This window comes from Mercenaria mercenaria, chromosome 11 (assembly GCF_021730395.1).
Source record: "Mercenaria mercenaria strain notata chromosome 11, MADL_Memer_1, whole genome shotgun sequence".
Lineage (NCBI taxonomy): Eukaryota > Metazoa > Mollusca > Bivalvia > Venerida > Veneridae > Mercenaria > Mercenaria mercenaria.
The window spans coordinates 4,936,173-4,954,590 of record NC_069371.1 but is presented as its reverse complement, the minus strand read 5'-3'; the positions used below and the strand labels follow the sequence as shown (position 1 = coordinate 4,954,590).

The window sequence follows — 18,418 nt, the reverse complement described above, 5'->3', positions numbered from 1 at the left end:
ATTTATGATTTTTCACCAAAATTCTAAAAACCAACCTGTAATTTAATAAAAACAATATTGGTAAGAAAACATGGTTCAATGTCACAAAATTTTAGTTGACCATCACATTTTAAATGCTTTTCTTCCTTCTCAAGAGATTTTTTTCTCTCAAATCAATCAGGTTTCCCCTAAAAATAACCTTTTTATTCCTGTCAGTGTGCCAAAATACAGTCTAAGCAGGTATTTCAAATCAGTCTAAAATGCAGGTCACTCTAAAAATACAGACATGTTCATGAAGATCAAGAAAATTTAAATATTATAGGAACATATATTTCATAAATTTAATTCTAATATGCTTGTTTCTGTTAAAACACGTTTAGGCGTAAAAAAAATTGTTTGTTTCCGGTATCCTTACCTACCCTAAATTTTTGACCCAACCCTTAATGTTTTTATGGCCTTGGAGATTTTTTTTTCAAAACAAAAAGTTGCAAAACTGCACTTTTTCTGCTTTAAACAAGGTCAGAAATGTTACAAATCAACTTTAATACTGATGCTCTAAAGGCACAAACCCCTTCTTTGTATTCATTTTTGACACAAAAATAATTTCCGAAAAGTCCCACTTAGGCGTAAAAAAATGTTTGTTTCCAGTATCCCGATCTACCTTAACTTTTTGGCCCGGTCCTAAATGTTTTTATAGCCTTGACGAAATTTGTTTTCAACTTTTGAACAAAAAGTTGCAACATTGCACTTTTTATGCTTTAAAAATGGTCAGAGATGTTAGAAATCAACTTCCTGATGCTCTAAAATGCATAACCCTCGAATTTGTATTCATTTTTTGACACAAAATTAATTTCCGAAAAATCCCTCTTAATAAAAACAAGAGGGCCATGAGGGCCCTGTAGCGCTCACCTGACCTATTGACCTAAAGATCATCAAGATTAACATTCTGACCAAGTTTCATTAAGATATGGTCATAAATGTGGCCTCTAAATTGTTAACTAGCTTTTCCTTTGATTTGACCCAGTGACCTAGTTTTTGACCCAACATGACCCAGATTCGAACTTATCTTAAAGATCATCAAGTTTAACATTCTGACTAAGTTTCATGAAGATACAGTCATAAATATGGTCTCTAGAGTGTTAACAAGCTTTTCCTTTGATTTGACCTGGTGACCTAGTTTTTAACCCCAACTGACCAAGATTTGAACTTTAGCTATAAATCATCAAAATTAACATTTTGACCAAGTTTCATTAAGATATGGTCATAAATGTGGCCTCTACAGTGTAAACTAGCTTTTCCTTCGATTTGACCGGGTGACCTAGTTTTTGATCCTACATGACCCAGATTCAAACTGGACCTTAAGATCATCAAGATTAACATTCTGACCAAGTTTCATGAAGATACAGTCATAAATGCAGCCTCAACAGCGTTAACAAGCTTTTCCTTTGATTTTGTTCTGGTGACCTAGTTTTTGACCCCAGATGACACAATATCGAACTCGTCCAAGACTTCATTGAGGATAACACTCTGATCAAGTTTCATTAAGATTGGGCCAAAATTGTGACCTCTAAAGTGTTAACAAGCTTTTCCTTTAATTTGACCTGGTAACCTAGTTTTGGACCCAAGATGATCCAATATCGAACTTGTCCAAGATTTTATTGAGGGTAACATTCTGACCAAGTTTCATTAAGATTGGGCCAAAAATGTGACCTCTAGTGTTAACCAGCTTTTCCTTTGATTTGACCTGGTGATCTAGTTTTTGACCCCAGATGACCCAATATCGAACTCTTCCAAGATTTTATTTATGGTTACATTTTGACCAAGTTTCATTTAGATTGGGCCAAAATTGTGACCTCTAGCGTGTTAACTTGTAAGCTTTTCCTTTGATTTGACCTGGTGACCTAGTTTTTAATCCCAGATGACCCAATATCGAACTCGTCCAAGATTTTATTGAGGGTAACATTCAGACCAAGTTTCATTAAGATTGGGCCAATATTGTGACCTCTAGCGTGTTAACAAGCTTTTCCTTTGATCTGACCTGGTGACCTAGTTTTTAACCCCAGATGACCCAATATTGAAATTGTCCAAGATTTTATTGAGGGTAACATTCAGACCAAGTTTCATTAAGATTGGGCCAAAATTGTGACCTCTAGCGTGTTAACAAGCTTTTCCTTTGATTTGACCTGGTGACCTAGTTTTTAATCCCAGATGACCCAATATTGAACTCGTCTAAGATTTTATTGAGGGAAACATTATGACCAAGTTTCATTAAGATTGGGCCAAAAATGTGACCTCTAGAGTGTTAACAGTCTAATTGTTGACGCAGACGACAGACACAGGGCGATCACTAACGCTCACCTTTGAGCACTTCGTGCTCAATATACAAAAAAATACCAGAAACAAAAAGTTTTACGCCTTAATAAAATTCCCGACCTACCTACCCTAATTTTTGTGAGCATGTTACTGGAAATAAACATTTTTAAGCCTTTAAGTTATACTAAAATGATGTCACGTTAATGGGCAATGACGTCAATGTTTTTGTTGTGACCAAGAAAGGGCGCTACTATATTTTATCTACCATTTTCGATTAAGGGCATATTATTAGAATCAAAATAATCATGTATAGCAAAATCATCATGTTTTACCCAGGGGTCAAATTTAACAATATTTTCTACTAACTAAAATTAGCTAGTGCCTTTTTTGTTCACTAGCTAAAAGGAAAAGATACTAGCTAAAATTAAACACGGGGCCATAATTAAAAAATTGTTTGTTTGCAGTGCTCCGACCCAGATTTTTAGGAGTGGGTAGGTAGGTAGGGATTTTTTTTTTTTTTTTTTTTGTAAAGTTTTGTCAAATTTCAGAGAGTAAGAACATACATGGCCGACACATTCTACAAGGAATTTCACAGAGCACAAACTTGCATGTAGACATTTATTAAACCAGATCTTTCATTTTATAATTAATCAAAATTGAAACTGAATGACAGTACTTTGCATATAGACCGAGAATGCAACGAACGATCTGGACACTCCAAACTCTCATTCCTTAAAACCTTTTACAGGACAGTTGTTCTGACCATGCAGATGCTGTCAGACCCTTAGTGTATGAAATAACGGCCTTTGTTGCATTTTGGTCTAAGTTTTGAGCAATCTGGATACAGGCCTAAGTTGTCCAACATGTTTTAGGCGAGATGGGGGTGGGGAAGGTAGGCAAAGAAGAATGTTTGCTGCCATCCCCCTGGAAATGTTAAAAATCTATTGATGAAATTGTGGCCTCTGTTACATCTCTTGACAGGAATGAAATAGTGGCCTCAGTAACAGTTTTTGACAGGAATGAAATAGTGGCTTCTGGTACCAGTACTTCTTTTGACAGTAATGAAAGGGCGGCCTATGCTACCTCTATGAATAAAATAGTGGCCTTTTTTGATGAAAGAAATGAAATGGTGCCCTCTGTTACATCTTTTGGTAGGAATGAAAATAATAGTGGCATCTGTTTAAATACATCTTTTGATAAGAATGAAATGATGGCCTGTGTTTCATCTTTGTTAGGAATGAAATGACGGCTGAACTGTTACATTTTTGTCTAAATTTTGTGTGCACTGATATTATTTATCTGGACACAGGAAATGTTGTTGCATATGAAATCCACATTACAGTCCAAAATTTGGCAGTAGGTATAGAAGAACGAATTCCAGAATATTTTTTAAATACAAGTTTGAAATGGTGGGTTCTGATACATGTTCAACTTTGTTAGATAAAGGTAACTTCTCGGGCAACTTGGGGCAGGGGAGCAGCATATAGGCCTCCCAACCCCTCCACCCCAACCCTTTGAATACAGGTCTGTGTAGAAGAGGGTGATTGTGACCAGCTGTGGAGCTTCTCATGCTTAATTTTCAGTCTCCATTTTAGTGAAAATTAAGGCTTTAAAATTGAAAGGCTTCACTTTTAAACACAACCTGAAGTATGTCAAATTATGATTTAGTTCCTTTAAGTAAGGAACAAGAAACGAAGTTCACAGCACTTAAATTGCAAATCCATAAACCATCCCAGTCCTTTTAAATCAAAGTGTATTAGGTAATACACAAATTGTACTTGTAGAATTAGGTCAAATTACATCACACCCATCACAACATTTAGCTGTCAAACTGCTTCCTTTCAGTTTACATCAAAGGCCAAATGCCGATTCGCATCTTTTCTTTGAACTTAGCCGACAAGTTAGTGCCACTGCATTTCAAGATTGTTTATGCAATTTTGTCACCAAATGTGTTGATAAAACTGGGGAAAAAAGTGAAATCATGTTTGAAAAATTAGGATTTACAAAAAAAAAATGAGGTATGTGGCTTTATTACGTGTTCGAACAAGGTCTCAATTAATACATAAAAATGTGAATAGTTATCATTCAAGTTGCGGATTATTCTAGTGCATGATAAAAAATTCAGATGTCTGTTTAATTTATAGACTTTTAAATGTTGAAACTAATCAACAGAAAATCAGAATAAATTTTTAGACCGTGGTCATGTTGACTGACTTATTGGTCAGGTCCGTGGCGTTGTGTCAGACGACATTGTTTATTAAAAGAATGAGTTGGGATTTACGGCGAACCTACACAAACAGGTCATATACCGCCGAAACTTTTGTTTATTGGAAAATTGTTTATCAAATATACATAGGTCACCGTAAAATCATGTAAGAAAGACTAAGTAAAGATGTCTGAGCGACTTGCTCACTCGGATCGGAACTTGTGACTTCCGAAACACGTGCGAAGACGGCAATATATAGTCGCGTACACTAAACGCTGAATGATCTGCTGTATATTTAAATACGAAAAGGAAAACGTCTGCTGAAAATGCATTTTGCATCAGAAAGGATCAAAACATATATAAAAAAAATTGCCCCCCTGAACTGCCTAAAAATTTTTTTGGGTCGGGACGATTTTGATGGGTCGGTCGGAGCACTGCAAACAAACAAAATTTTAATTATGGCCCGGGTATTTTTGTAGTTTAATAATAATTGCAAAAATGAAATGGTAGCAGACACAATGCAAGGTATTTCTCTCTGTTTACATTTAAAATACTACAGTTGGAATTCCAAAATAGCAATCTATTTTTAGTTACAAAATTTAGCGAGTCACTGTTGTTTGATCGCTGTGAACCATTTCAAGGTCGGCATTAAGTTCTCTCTGTCATTTTTTTTTACTGTTTTGACACTGGCGGTTACTGGCTTTTCCTCCAAATCATCATGTTTTTTTGCGCACTGGCCTCGTCGGTTTTGTCAGAAGCCGACATCGTCTGTTTCAAAAAGTTTGTAATTTTCATCAACATTTTTTGTTCTCATTTTGGGATTCCATTAGGCTAATTATAGTTACTCGATTTTAAGAACCAATCAGAGTCCTCGATACCTAAAAAACGTCATTTAAATTTACCACTCAACGTATCTGTCCACTTATTCCGAAATGATTTACACTGGAAACGGTTACGTCATACACCTATTTGAACATTTTTTACGACTGTGATCGGAACCGATTCAACTGAAACTATATTTGGAACTTTAATTATTGTACACAGGGATTTTTTTAAGACCAATTTTGAGGCCGAATTTGGGCCCCATCCCAAATTGCAAAAATCAGTGTGTTTTCCCAATTTTTCAGCTTAAATTTCCCCAAAAAATGTATAAAATTCCTAATTTAGAACCAGCTAGTAGAACAATATAGGTTTTGACGAGTATTCAACAGAGAGAACTGACAATTTATGTCTCTCATTTTGAAATTAAAAAACATACCGTACACTTGAAATAAAGTCATTTAATGGTATAACTCATTTTTCCCAATTCTGACATTTTACGCAAGATTTTTCCCAATTGAGTGGGCCCCGGGCCCCAGTTCTGAAAAAGCAAAAAAATCCCTGGTACAATCATATTTTTCTTTAAGAATATTACATTTGCCTGGCATTACACTGATTTGCTAAAATAAGTGAGTGCTTTTTCAGGCCACTAGCTAGCGGTTTGACATCAACGGCAGGTAGATAGATTCTAAATTTTCACTGGCTTTTAGCAAGTATGCGTGTCTAAATTTGAACCCTGATTTAGTAACCTAAATTAATACACTCAAAGTCGGTTTTACGTTGAATGTACATGTATAACCTCTTTGAAGTTTCTGTGTATTAATAACGTTAAAACACAACTTTTCTATACATTATTTCTTAAATATTCTAAGACAAGTAGGCAATGGCAGTGGCTAGTGAACTGTCATCGGTGCAGCAGACCCGAGGTCTAGTGCACCGTCACCGAAGCAGCAGAACTGAGGTCTAGTGCACCATTATTTTTGTTATATATAAAATATAGCCTTTCTTTGAAGTATAATTATAACATAATTATTGTCACCAGTAATATGTATGAACATTATTAAAAGAATGAAGTAAGATAAACCTTGACTTACCTTTTAATTTACCGATTCACCTCAACGTGCTATCTTCATTCTTCGGCAACAGTAACTTGTATCCACTATTTACTAAGAATAAGATATTTCCGAATAATAACATTGTGCCGCTATAGGCAACTGTCGGTTAATAGAAAGTCTACTTATGACGGAATGATTTTCAAGAAGAGCGTACAGTTATGACAGAATGAGTTTCACTGAAAGAAAATATTAATTTTGAATTTTCATAAATAGCATATATTTATGTCAAATTAATATTAATTATTGTCTGTTATTTGGATACATCAAAATTGAAATCCGAACTTAATTTGCCCAATATCCAATCATTAAATAACTTTAACAAGCTACCCAACAACTCCTACATTTGTAGTCCTCCATTCATTGTCTTAATTTAATCTTTACTGTCTTTAACTGTTTTTATCATGGATTTCGTGATATTTGTATATAACAAGTATTGAAACAGTTTAAAACGAAGATCAGCGCTTTGAGGTAAAACGGTAAATTAACAGGTAAGTCAAGGTTTATCTTACTTCATTCTTTTAATAATGTTCTTACATATTACTGGAATTTTTTTTTTAAATTAAACTTTACATAAAGATCATATTTTATATATAACAAAAATGATGGTGCACTAGACCTCAGGTCTGCTGCACTGGTGAAGGTTCACTAGCCACTGCCATTTCATAAATATGGAAATGTATTTTTTCATTATCCTCCTAACTGGGCCTATTGCCAAGCTACTGTAAAAAAACACTGTTAAATATTGAGCCAACATTGCAATTTACTGATCATAGTCAAGCATGAGAACAAAGAAATATGACTGCCACATGTACACAAAGATCTGAAATACACACTATTTATAAGCTGATACAATGTAGAATCTAATCATGTTTAACATAAATTTACCTGAATTTTCTCCAAGTCACCTTTGGAGCCATAAAAACACCTCCTTAACCCAAAATGTAACTTCCTTGGAACTAAAACTTCAGTCATAATTTAATAAATTATCCCTCAAAGATAAACCAAACAAAGATACTGGTCAAAACATGAACAAAAGCAGACGCATGCCGATCGATGACAATATTTTGGTCACATGACCGTCACGTGGTCACTATGATGAGAGGCTATTTTTGATTGGGCAGACAACCGCAGAGAATGTCTACACAAAAATATTCAAAAATGGAAACGTAACATACCGCATTATTCTCTGCCTTCAAAGTTTTTATAGTTTTATCTTTCTGACTTATGACATCTTGTTGTTGCTGAATCAAGTCCATGTGGACACAGACGAGATCTTTCAGCTGTTTCGTTTCAGTAGACAACTCCTGCGTTCCCGATGAATTTGACATTTTACGTGACCTGTTTTCTTTTCCCATATTATTTTCAATTTTAGATAAAGTATCACTTTGCTTTTCTTTGGCTTTCAATGCATCAATTTCAGCCTGTTTTAAACTTTCTTGGATTGCCAAAGCCAAATCTGGGTCATATTCCCCATCGACGGTAGCTGCACTTTTGGTCAATCTTCGTCGTAATGAAGAGGGTTGAACATGAGATCGTGTCTTTGAATTGAAGAGCATATTTGGATATACCGATCTACCTGTCATTTAGAATGATTTATTCCAAAAATCTTGATTTAATCAAAGAAGAATATAAATTCTATTTAAATTTCAAATCCGCCATTCCACCGACAAAAATATGCAAATGAGGTCACCGGAAGTGGTATTTTTCCATTTTGTTTCATTAGCGACGCACGAAAACAATATGCGGATCGGATATAAGTCGCCGCACTACTAATAAATAGCATTTTCACATGCAAAGAGCTTTGTTATGCTTGTTTTAACTGTGTGTTTTCCCTTACAGCTGCTTTTAGTTTGTTATTACTTTACCATTGTTTGTCGGGAAATAGCTTTAAGCTAATATTATTTGTTATATCCGACGTTAAATAAATATTCTTGTATCAGTTACAGGCTGTAACATTATCTAAATTTTTAACAGAGTGCACTACTTTATGCAGAATCACTAGATAATATAATTTCCTTAATGTACATTGGTTTGTAACAGTAGAAACCATAATGCCAAAGAGAAGCGAAGAAGGTACCTCAGTATACGACTCAACACTGAAAATAATTCAGTCTACTCCCCATTTACAAAATGTGTCATATTTAACAGACAAAAGGGTCCGGTAACCGGAATCTAAAGGTCCGGTGACCGGACCTCTAGACAACCCGCTTAGCGCGGTCTGTAGGTCCGATAATCAATATGAATACTGAAATGGTATGTGCAAAGAGGGGACTATAATTTAACTATTAATACAGGAAAATTCCGTATTCAGCGTGTCTTCAACCAGAGTCAGAACAACTTTATGACCATATATTATATGCATATATCTATTTATGACAGGTTGTCAATCATAGCTTTCCGAAGCAATCACCACATACACTGGTAATACAGTACTTAATATTATATGTCTATTGAATACCCGACATCTTGACTTCGGATCTAGAGGTCTGGTTACCGGGCCCCTGGCCGCTTCCTATTTATATTGTAAACTCACTAGACTGGCTCCCGTCCCTATGTTTATTCTGTCATATTTCTCAAATAAAAGTTTTCTTCATTTACAGATTAAGTTCATCAGGTTGTTTCTTTAATGATATTTTTTATTCCCCCTGTCTCCGAACAGCCCGTATGGTTTAGCCTTCAGATAAAGATGTGCTATTTAAATTTACGAAAATAACCATGCAGACTGGGAGGCAGGATATAAACGAGTTTCTATCTTTGAACAGTAAGGTCAGATAAATTTGTGCTCCCCCCACCCCCACCCCTATATTTCTACTGGAGCTAGTTTTGACATATGTTTTATGCAAGTTGTATGATAAAATGCACTGTAATGGACCCTGATGCAATACTTTGTGAAAAAATCAGGCCGTCCAAAAGCAGGATATGTATATGGTTCTAAGTCAACACGATAACTTTTAGGCTAATATTATGCATGTCATCTGTATATATAGCCGAATCGCTAATACTTTATCTGTAAAACAAAACTGTTTTATTAAATTTCAAATTTTTTAAAATATACTGGCATTAAATGCCAAAAAAATCCAAAATAAATATTATCTTAGCTGATTTTGTTTGTTTTGAGTTTAACGCCGTTTTTCAACACTATTTCAGTTATGTAACGACGGGTAGTTAACCTAACCAGTGTACAAACATTTTCTCCGCAAGTATTAAACTGCCAACTTCCCCACATGAATCAGCTGAAGTGGCCAAGGTGACTAGATGATTAAAGGCGTGACTGGTTGGATTTTACGTGCATTACCGGGTCCATAAATACTGTTTTGAACTTTAAGATACTGAATCGCTTTAAAATCAATTAGAACTTTTAATTTTTCAACATAAAATGAAGTAATCATTAACATTAAATCTTTTGATAGTACATTATTCTGTTTCCGCGCCTGGATTTTGTGTCAGTAATAACTATAAATAGTTTATACGTATACATTTTGTAAATAAACGTTTCAAGATTGCAAAATTGAAATGGAGTACGATTGATAAACAAATTTCTAAAGGTTTTGTAGAATTATATTCTTTGGAGACAGGTATTGATTGTATGACAGTTACAAAAATGTTTTGTTTGATGTTTTAATTTTTGTATGTTCATACAGCGTTGGAGGATTTGTGATACTGGTAAATCGAAAGTAGGTCGAATTTTTCAAGGGCAGTGGATAGTTCGTTGAAAAGGTTAATATTATTTACCTGTATGATAAACTGTATACATAATTCACTTATTGATCAATATACCTTGAAAGTATAGAAAATGACCAACATTTTGAAATAACTTTCTATAAATAAGTAGATCTATATTTGAAATTTTCGAAAAAAGTATGTAAGCAAACGTGCTTGGTTTAAACAATATTTATTTTCCAAATATGTATAATACAATCAAACGTGCTTGTTTATGTTTAAAGGAATACAGAAGAATGTAAGTAGTGTAAGGAATACAGAAAAAGAAAAAATATGTTTTTTGTTATTAAAAATGTAATAATCTATTTTTTCTATCTTTCATGCATAAAAATATTTTTTTCTTTGAACGAGTCGCACGTGTCATATTACCAGTTGATTGTAGATGTACTGTAAATGACGTCTATCGGTATTTACAGAAGTCAGTGGAGTCGGTAGAAATAATATCGAAAAATCATGGCAATTTTCTTTTAGTTTTGAATGAAATACCTTTGCTAATATCGTTCAGATTTTGTTTCAGTTAGACTGATACACATTCTCAATCAATGGCGACGTCCTCTGTGTCGGTCCAATGGCGAGTTGAAGGTAACTCTCACTACCGTAGCGTTAGTGACAGCCTCGCCCCTGTCGTGCGCAAGGCAAGGTTCCAGAAAGCTCTCACGTGCTATGAGACTGCTCATTCTGCTGGTACTTGTGATGAAGAAATTTCGTCTGCTGCTAAAAATGCCGGACTAACCACATGGAAACTGACAAAGCTTGCTGCAGATACTAGTAAGCATTATATTGTTAAATTTGAGGAATGGAGAAAGAAACGCTAAATGTTACCGTAATACAAATATACCAATCGAAGTAGCAATTTCAAATGACATATGTATGCACAGTCATGTAATTCTCTTTAGACAACTTTAAAATAATGTTTTATGTCACTTTGACACAGTTCATGTCCCGCTTTTAACGGTGGATGCTGATCGAAGATGCCTGTCCTAACATTATTGCAGGCAAAATGCGGACGCCTGAATATAATTCGACCTTCCACAAGGCAACTGGAGAGGGCCTACAGCTTCGTGGACATTATATGAATCAGTTAACAACGACTACTAATTAAATGTTTAAATGTATTGCTTTTGACACTAAACATATATTTGGACAACAATTTAATCTGTATTTGTCATGAAATTTAAAGGTCTGTCGAACTTTAATTGTTATCTCAGCTTTAACCAATTTTAAAGTAAAATTCGGATATGAGTTTCCTTCCAGTAGCCATTCTGTGGGTAAAACGTAGCATCTTCACTGAATTGGTTAGAACGTCTCAAGTGTGCAAGTTATGTCTTTTTGTAACATTTTTTGTCAAAAGAATTAACGTTAGACATCACGGAAGCGTCCTGGTGCCAACAGAGAGATTTGAAATATGTCATACATACGACTTAATAACTCATAAGTATAACGTTGTATCTTCTAAGTATAACTTGTAAGTCCGTATGTATTGATATGTCGGTTAATAAGTTTTACCAATGAGTTATTATGTCATACATATGAGATGGTAACTCGTACGTAGAACTTACTACAAATTTCCTTGCCAGCACTAGGACGATTCCATAGTCTAGTATGACTTCAGCACTTTTCTATCTTACAGGAGATAGTTGGTCCGTTATCAAGCGGTACCTTAAACAGTCGCTCAAATATTTTAACCAAGCTTACAGAACTGGGACCAGTTGCGGGAAGTCGGATGAGTGGAAGGACAATATTCTTGCAAGCTGCAGGTAAGTGTATTCGTCCGAGAGTAAATTAAGTTCTTGTCACAGCAACTCTAGATTTATAAAAAAAAAGAAGAAAAAATGTAGCGTTCGTTTTTAAAGCTGACATAGCTGTTATAAATATTTATTGGCGTAATTGTAACAGCATTACTAATATTATAGAGGATTAAGTAGGAAGCTTTGAGCTTTTTTAGAAACTCTCTCCCTATGTAAGAACTTTTTTTTATACATTAACATCTAAAAAGATGGGTTAGGACAGAAAGACAATAAAAGAAATGAGGTGAATAGTTCAGAAATATCACTTTAAACATGTGGAGTTTTAAGGACTTTTGTTAAAGCTATGTAGTAGGGCTGAAATTGCATATAACCTGCCATGGGATACGAAGTTATTATCACAGATAATCAAATCTCTTTGTTTTCTGATATATTATTATTGAATTATTTAGTGTGCTTGTAATTGAGAAATCCACATGTAACAATTAATAGTGCAAATGGTTATTGGCCTGATATTGTTATATTATAAGATTTTGTTAACTAGTACACTGAGGCAACAAATCAAACATAGTAACTAGATGTCAAACATTTTACACTTATTCATAGTTTTATCGTATCAAATATATTTTTGTTTCAGGGGATGCTGGGAGGAAATAGGCAAGGCGACTGAGTCTTTACCAAAAATGGATGAAGAAGACCGTATAATTACCATACGTGAATGCATAGACTTTATCCCCATCATTGATATGAAAGCAGACTGCTATTTGGAAATTGCGGGTATGGTATACAGTTCTGTTACGATCCGATTTTTTTTCTATTTCGACAAAGAAGACTGAAAATTGTGTGTTATTTAAGAAATAATATATCTCAAACAGTGATTTGTCGTTGAATAAAATCATTGTTCGGAGTTTAGATGCGAAGGAATTATATCACGAGGGCGCATCTGATCGACAAACAATGATTTTATTCAAGAGAAAATCACTAAATGAGATATATAAATTCGATTTTAACACGTTACCAAGGATTTTAAAGTCATCCTTGACGACATCTATTAAACATTTGCCTGTTTTCTGTTGCTGTCGGCAAAAACAAATCGAAAACAATTTTTATAAAATTTTGAATCGAAACCATGATCATCAAATATGAAATAATCTAACTAAGAAAATGAGTGCTCATACTGATACGGTTCTTTCAGATTTTTCGAGTATAACTGCTCTACGCAACGTGTTTTACGCATCAATACAAAAAAAAGGATAACTTGAAAAATTTCATTTAACCGTATTTGAACCACAAAATACCTTACTTTCATTACAGAATTTCATTTTCACCGCGGAGTTAAAGCCATTGCTGTTGGAGAATACAAAAAATGTCTGTGTAATATGCACGACTGTTACTACCCGTTGGCGGAAGCAGTAAAACATGGCCGAAATATTGAAAGAATACACAAAGAACATGCTGTACTGGAAGCAGACGTGTTTATGAATACTGCAATAGCCGAATCTATACAATCCAGAGAAACAGGTTAGTAACAAAAAGTCCCGTTCTCAAGAAACGTTTTGACTTTGGCACTGAATATTCAGATTGTTGTAAGTTTGGTTATGCTTTTTCTGCTGATGTTTTCCAAAGTTTTCATTGGCGGTAGGAGATTTGGTACTTTTTATTACAGATAGAAAATTCAACGTTATGAAGTCTTGGTTTATTTGTTGGGGATAACGCATGCTTTTTTCATGTTATGACATCTGCAAAATCGTGATCATGAGGGATTGGTTGGTGCCTGAGCCCAGTAGGGCGAGGGTACCGACGTATCCCGAAGATTCTGCAGATGTTGTATGTCGAAATAAACATGAGCTAACGCTATTCTAGCATAAAACGTGAAAAAAAGAATATATGCGCGGGAATGTCAGTGTTTTATCCGTTAAAGGATGCTTTGTCAAAGATTGCGTATATGTAAAAATGTGTTTTAATAGTGCGTGAGCACGTGAAACTCTCTGTTAACACACGTTTTTGTTAGAAATCATATTCGAAGCGTTGTCCCAATTTGTAATAAAACAAGAAATTACGTTGGTAGGAATGAAACACGGTCATATTTGACAGAGTCAATGTTTAATTCAGGCGGTCGCTTTGCCAGTCGAAACAGACATATTTGCACATTTCGGCCGGTCAGAACGTTCATCAGTGGTTATTCTATTTAAAATAAGACGGATCCTGTAATTTTAAATGTTCTACGCAAAGACTGCTCTGTCCAGTTTTGTAAGAAAATGTGCAAAAGGGGTTTTGGTTGGTTCCTCGCCCTGACTGTACAGTAATATGAGAGATGGGTATCATTCCGTCTTTTTGTTAAAGCTGCAAATTGTCGAAAATTACAATGTTCCCCACAGTCGGCGGTGTTTATTTGCAACTTGATACAGATACAGATATTAGAATGTATTTTTTTCGGAGGAAATTTAGATTAAAAACTGAATAAAGGTAATTATGCCAAAAATGCAATTTCCACAATTTTCAGGTGACGCTCTGTTAGAGAAAGTGCTTATGGACGAAGAGACGTTAAATATAGATATGGTATGGGAGGTGATCGACTGGTACAAGAACGCCATTCTCAAGGTATCGTACGTAGTGTTTATAGTTTCTTGTCTTATTTGGAGCTTGGTGCGGAAATAACGTTATATTTTCACCCAGGTTGGAGATAAAAATAGCCAGATGTTTGATTTTCTGTATTTGAACCATATTGCTCTGTTTATGAGTTTTTTTATGGCATCATAGAGCCTCTCTGTGAAAAGAAATGTTAAGTATGTGTGTAGCTGCCATATTGAAAGTTAAAGCGACTCGTTCAAAACTTCCAATCGTAAGAATAAACTCTTCAAATTTGTTAAAACTTATATCTTTTAAAGGTCCAATACTAAGGAAAGTGAACATTTAATTTCTTTTAAAAAGCACAGAAACTTTTTCATTTTATTGGAAAATGAAAGTTGGTATGTAGAAATTTGAAATAAATCGCAGTATATGTACAATTATTTTTCTATGAAGTATGAAGAAAGTTAAAAAGACCTGGGGGGTCATTCTGTCGATTCATTGAAATTTCAACATAATACACATACATTTCTTTAAGTTCCAAAGACCTTCTGTAAATTTTGACCTGCCAATCTTCATTATTTAGTGTCTTGCAGAAGTCTATGCACTGGCTATGAAAATAATTGCCAACTCACTTTCCCTTAGTAATGGACCTTTAAAATTGGCTTATGGTATGAAATTACTTTCGATTACTGTATTGTACAATATTAACGACGTTTAAGACGCATAAGATAAATATTCTACAACTTACTTGTTTTCACTTTCTATGTTAGATATAAATTTTATAATTATATATCTAAATTTTGTGTAAATGAGGATACTAAAATTGTTCAGCCAATTGTGAACGTGTAGCACCGAGTCGTTTAATCGCATGTATCTATGTAGCTTGTAATAAAACAAGGAAAACTGGAAAAAAAATCGGATGTCCTTGAACTTGTTTCAGGTACGTGACATAGATATGAAGCAAGAAGCTATGGCACTCCACAAGATAGGCGTGGTCTATGATAAAGTGTTTAAGATCAAATTCCGAGCCAAAATCTACCTGAAGAAAGCACTAGAGCTAGCACAGTCCATGGTACCCCAGTGCTTCGCGAGTGAAGGTATATAGCTTTTTGCTTTGCTTTTTTATACATGTGCATTGTTTACCAGTTAAAAATGAGTTAAATTATCTAATAGAGTAGTAGGTCGGGGACGAGTACACGGGTATTGGGTCGGATATTGGTGCTACCCTGGCTATCCGCTTCTCTCTGTCTTACATGGGCGCCTACAGTAAGTTGAAGATATTATACGTTTCCTGGAGTTTAACCCCACACTGACACAATAGATCATATGAATATCCAGCTTTTGATGGTGGATGGAGACCCCAAAGGCACTTAAGGGTATTATTACAAGTACAGATTTGCACCTGTCTAACAGCTGGATGGCTTCCTCATATGGTCTAGATAGTGTAAAGAAGAGGAACGACTTATAAGATATATAATATTTTATTATAAATTTCAGACTGAATTGTGTTGGTATAACACCAAACAAACTTTCATATTTGATTATCCGTATATACATGTACTTCGCGATTATTTGTTTTACACAACAGTATTATCTTATTATCTATAGACCGTTTTTAATTTGGTCTGCAAAAGAACTTCCCTGTTTATAATGTGAATATAAGTATACTCATATTAATTAATAGAAAACTTGATCAGAATAGTTATGTATATATTTAGATTGGTATAAAGAATGTACTTCCATCCTGGAGCGGTACCAGAAGGAAACAGTCCAGTACGAACAGGAAAAGGATAACAAAGAAAGAGAGGAAGCCAGGAAAAAGCTCAAACCGGAAATTGATGAAATTGACAAACATGAGAGTGACACGGTCTTAGAATTTCTCAGATTCGTTTACAAGAAATATCCTCGAAAAAATGAAAAACACAAACTGGACGTGACAGACAAAACTTCGGAGTTGTCGTTCGACCAGAGATACAAGTTGCTGCAGCAGGCGGTTATACATTTTCACCCTGACAGGGTTAGGGTGGACGAGGAAGGTTTAGAAGCGAAAGTTCTCAGCGAGGAAGTGACAAAACGACTAACTAAGCGATATGAAACGATAAAATCTCAGAAATAATGAAACATTCTATGCAAACTCACAACGAGATATGAGCAGATAAATCTCAACATTTGAGATGTCCTGGTAAACTCATATTGATGTTATTTAGAATACCAACACATTGTTACAAATACTGGAAATATGAAAAAATGCATTTTCTAATGCTATAATTAAATAAAGTAAAAGCTATTGTTACGGGACCAAATTGGTGAACTAATGGCAAAGAGCTTTTACACGTGTATTTCATCATACGCAAATTACTCCTTATACAATTATTATGTTGATAGCTTAATTATAGTGAAAAGTTCAAAATACAACAACTAATGAGAAAATGTCAAACTTACAGACACGGAACCATTCTAACTTTCTCGCAATTGTTTTTGTTTTCTTTGTACGGTTTATGTGCTAAAGATACTAACGTTTACACTTATAGCTGACTCCTCAAGATACAGTAATTGCTTTAATTCCAGGAACTTTCTTTCTTCATGAATGTGCCAAATGTAAAGCATCTGGGACACGTGGACTCTTATCAGAAGGTCAGTGTTTTTTATTGGAAGAACGATGGATAGAACTCACAACTCCTAGTTTTCTGAGTCGCCGTGTTACCACCAGCCCGATTTATATAGAAATTGATTACATTTATTGCATATCTGAGACGGTTAATTATTTTCGTATCAAAAATAGCTGAGTATATCTGGACCGTTTCGTTATCGTTTCGTTTTGGTGCTGGAGAATAGTCGTATTTCACATTCTCAGTTCGTGTGTTACCCGATGTTAGGTGCGACTATTTTTGTTGCTTGTTTGCTGTTATTTTATTTTATTTTCCAACACAGAAGTGCAAGATATTATTATTCATTACATACTCGTTTCTATTCCCCGTTAAGTTACACTGGTACCGGAAACGTCAATATTTTTCCACTGACGGCTGAATTTCATATCCGGGTGCCTGACGTAATTCAGTGTGTGTTGTTGCACTATTTTTTCTATTTAGTTCAGTATTGTCAATCCTATTCAGGCTATTGAGACTATGATATTTACATAATATTTATACATATAGGTGCGTATGTAATAAAAAGGTTATTATCTTTGCATCGGGAAATATGCACTCGTTCTTCAGCGGATGAATATTGCGCTCCTAAAGTCGCGCAATATTTCCGCTGAAGAACTCGTGCATATTTCCCGATACAAAGCTAATAACCTATAAATATTGCACTGAACACGATGCGTTCAAGACGTGTCTGTCCGCTTGTCCTGTTATGATATCAGGATGTTGATGAAAACTCACTCCCCTTCATCCTGATGATTGTAATCTTACATTTTCATGTCAAATAAATCGTTCTGTGGTGTTTTTGTGCGAGCATCCAAGCTACAGTGTTTGATACCTGTCGGCACAAATTTTTATCTCATAAAAGTTGTTTCCATGTACATTACGTGTATTTCATTGGACAGTACATTTGTATTTCAATGATTTGGTATTACAAATTCAATGTTCAGCACATGACAGTGTGTATTACAAATTCAATGTAAAGCACACGTGTATTTCAATGTACAATGCACGTGTATTTCATATATTTTCGTAAAAAATGAAGTGTTGTAAATTGCAAAAAATAATGTCTTGACGGTGATTTTAAAACGTTGAACAAAATTTTTAAGTACACTACATGGGGCTTTACTAAATGGTTGTATTCTTTATTTGTTATAACACTTTTTATATCATTTTCTGTTTAAATGACGATATTGGACATGTTCAGCCCGTGAATGTATAGGTTATAATTCTTTTTTTTGTGTGTTTTGTTGTTTTGTTTTTGTGTATGCAAATTATGCATTTTGAATAATACTTTGTTTTTGTTGA

General features: G+C 34.7%; 2 protein-coding genes across 7 annotated transcripts in view; one reads left to right on the top strand and one right to left on the bottom strand.

Moving 5' to 3' along the window:
* Window positions 1-8,161, bottom strand: part of LOC123532261 (male-specific lethal 1-like 1) — a 21,193-nt gene extending 13,032 nt beyond the window's left edge. Inside the window, exon 1 of the mRNA XM_045313660.2 lies at window positions 7,608-8,161. Coding sequence (XP_045169595.1) covers window positions 7,608-8,015 — 408 coding nt within the window. The 5' untranslated portion in view covers window positions 8,016-8,161. The remainder of the gene's footprint in view (window positions 1-7,607) is intronic.
* On the top strand, window positions 7,505-18,418 carry LOC123532262 (uncharacterized). Of its 6 annotated transcripts, XM_053518432.1 has the most exons (9): window positions 7,517-7,598; window positions 10,074-10,149; window positions 10,670-10,920; window positions 11,783-11,909; window positions 12,535-12,674; window positions 13,212-13,418; window positions 14,401-14,498; window positions 15,409-15,565; window positions 16,187-18,418. In XM_053518432.1, exons 3-9 carry the CDS (start codon window positions 10,695-10,697, stop codon window positions 16,582-16,584), a joined length of 1,353 nt encoding a protein of 450 aa, XP_053374407.1. In that variant the 5' UTR covers window positions 7,517-7,598; window positions 10,074-10,149; window positions 10,670-10,694; the 3' UTR covers window positions 16,585-18,418. The 6 variants fall into 6 exon arrangements, with proteins under 6 accessions (XP_053374412.1, XP_053374407.1, XP_053374408.1 ...); XM_053518437.1 differs by lacking the exon at window positions 10,074-10,149 and having other exon boundaries at window positions 7,505-7,598; XM_053518433.1 differs by lacking the exon at window positions 7,517-7,598 and having other exon boundaries at window positions 9,664-10,149; window positions 10,674-10,920.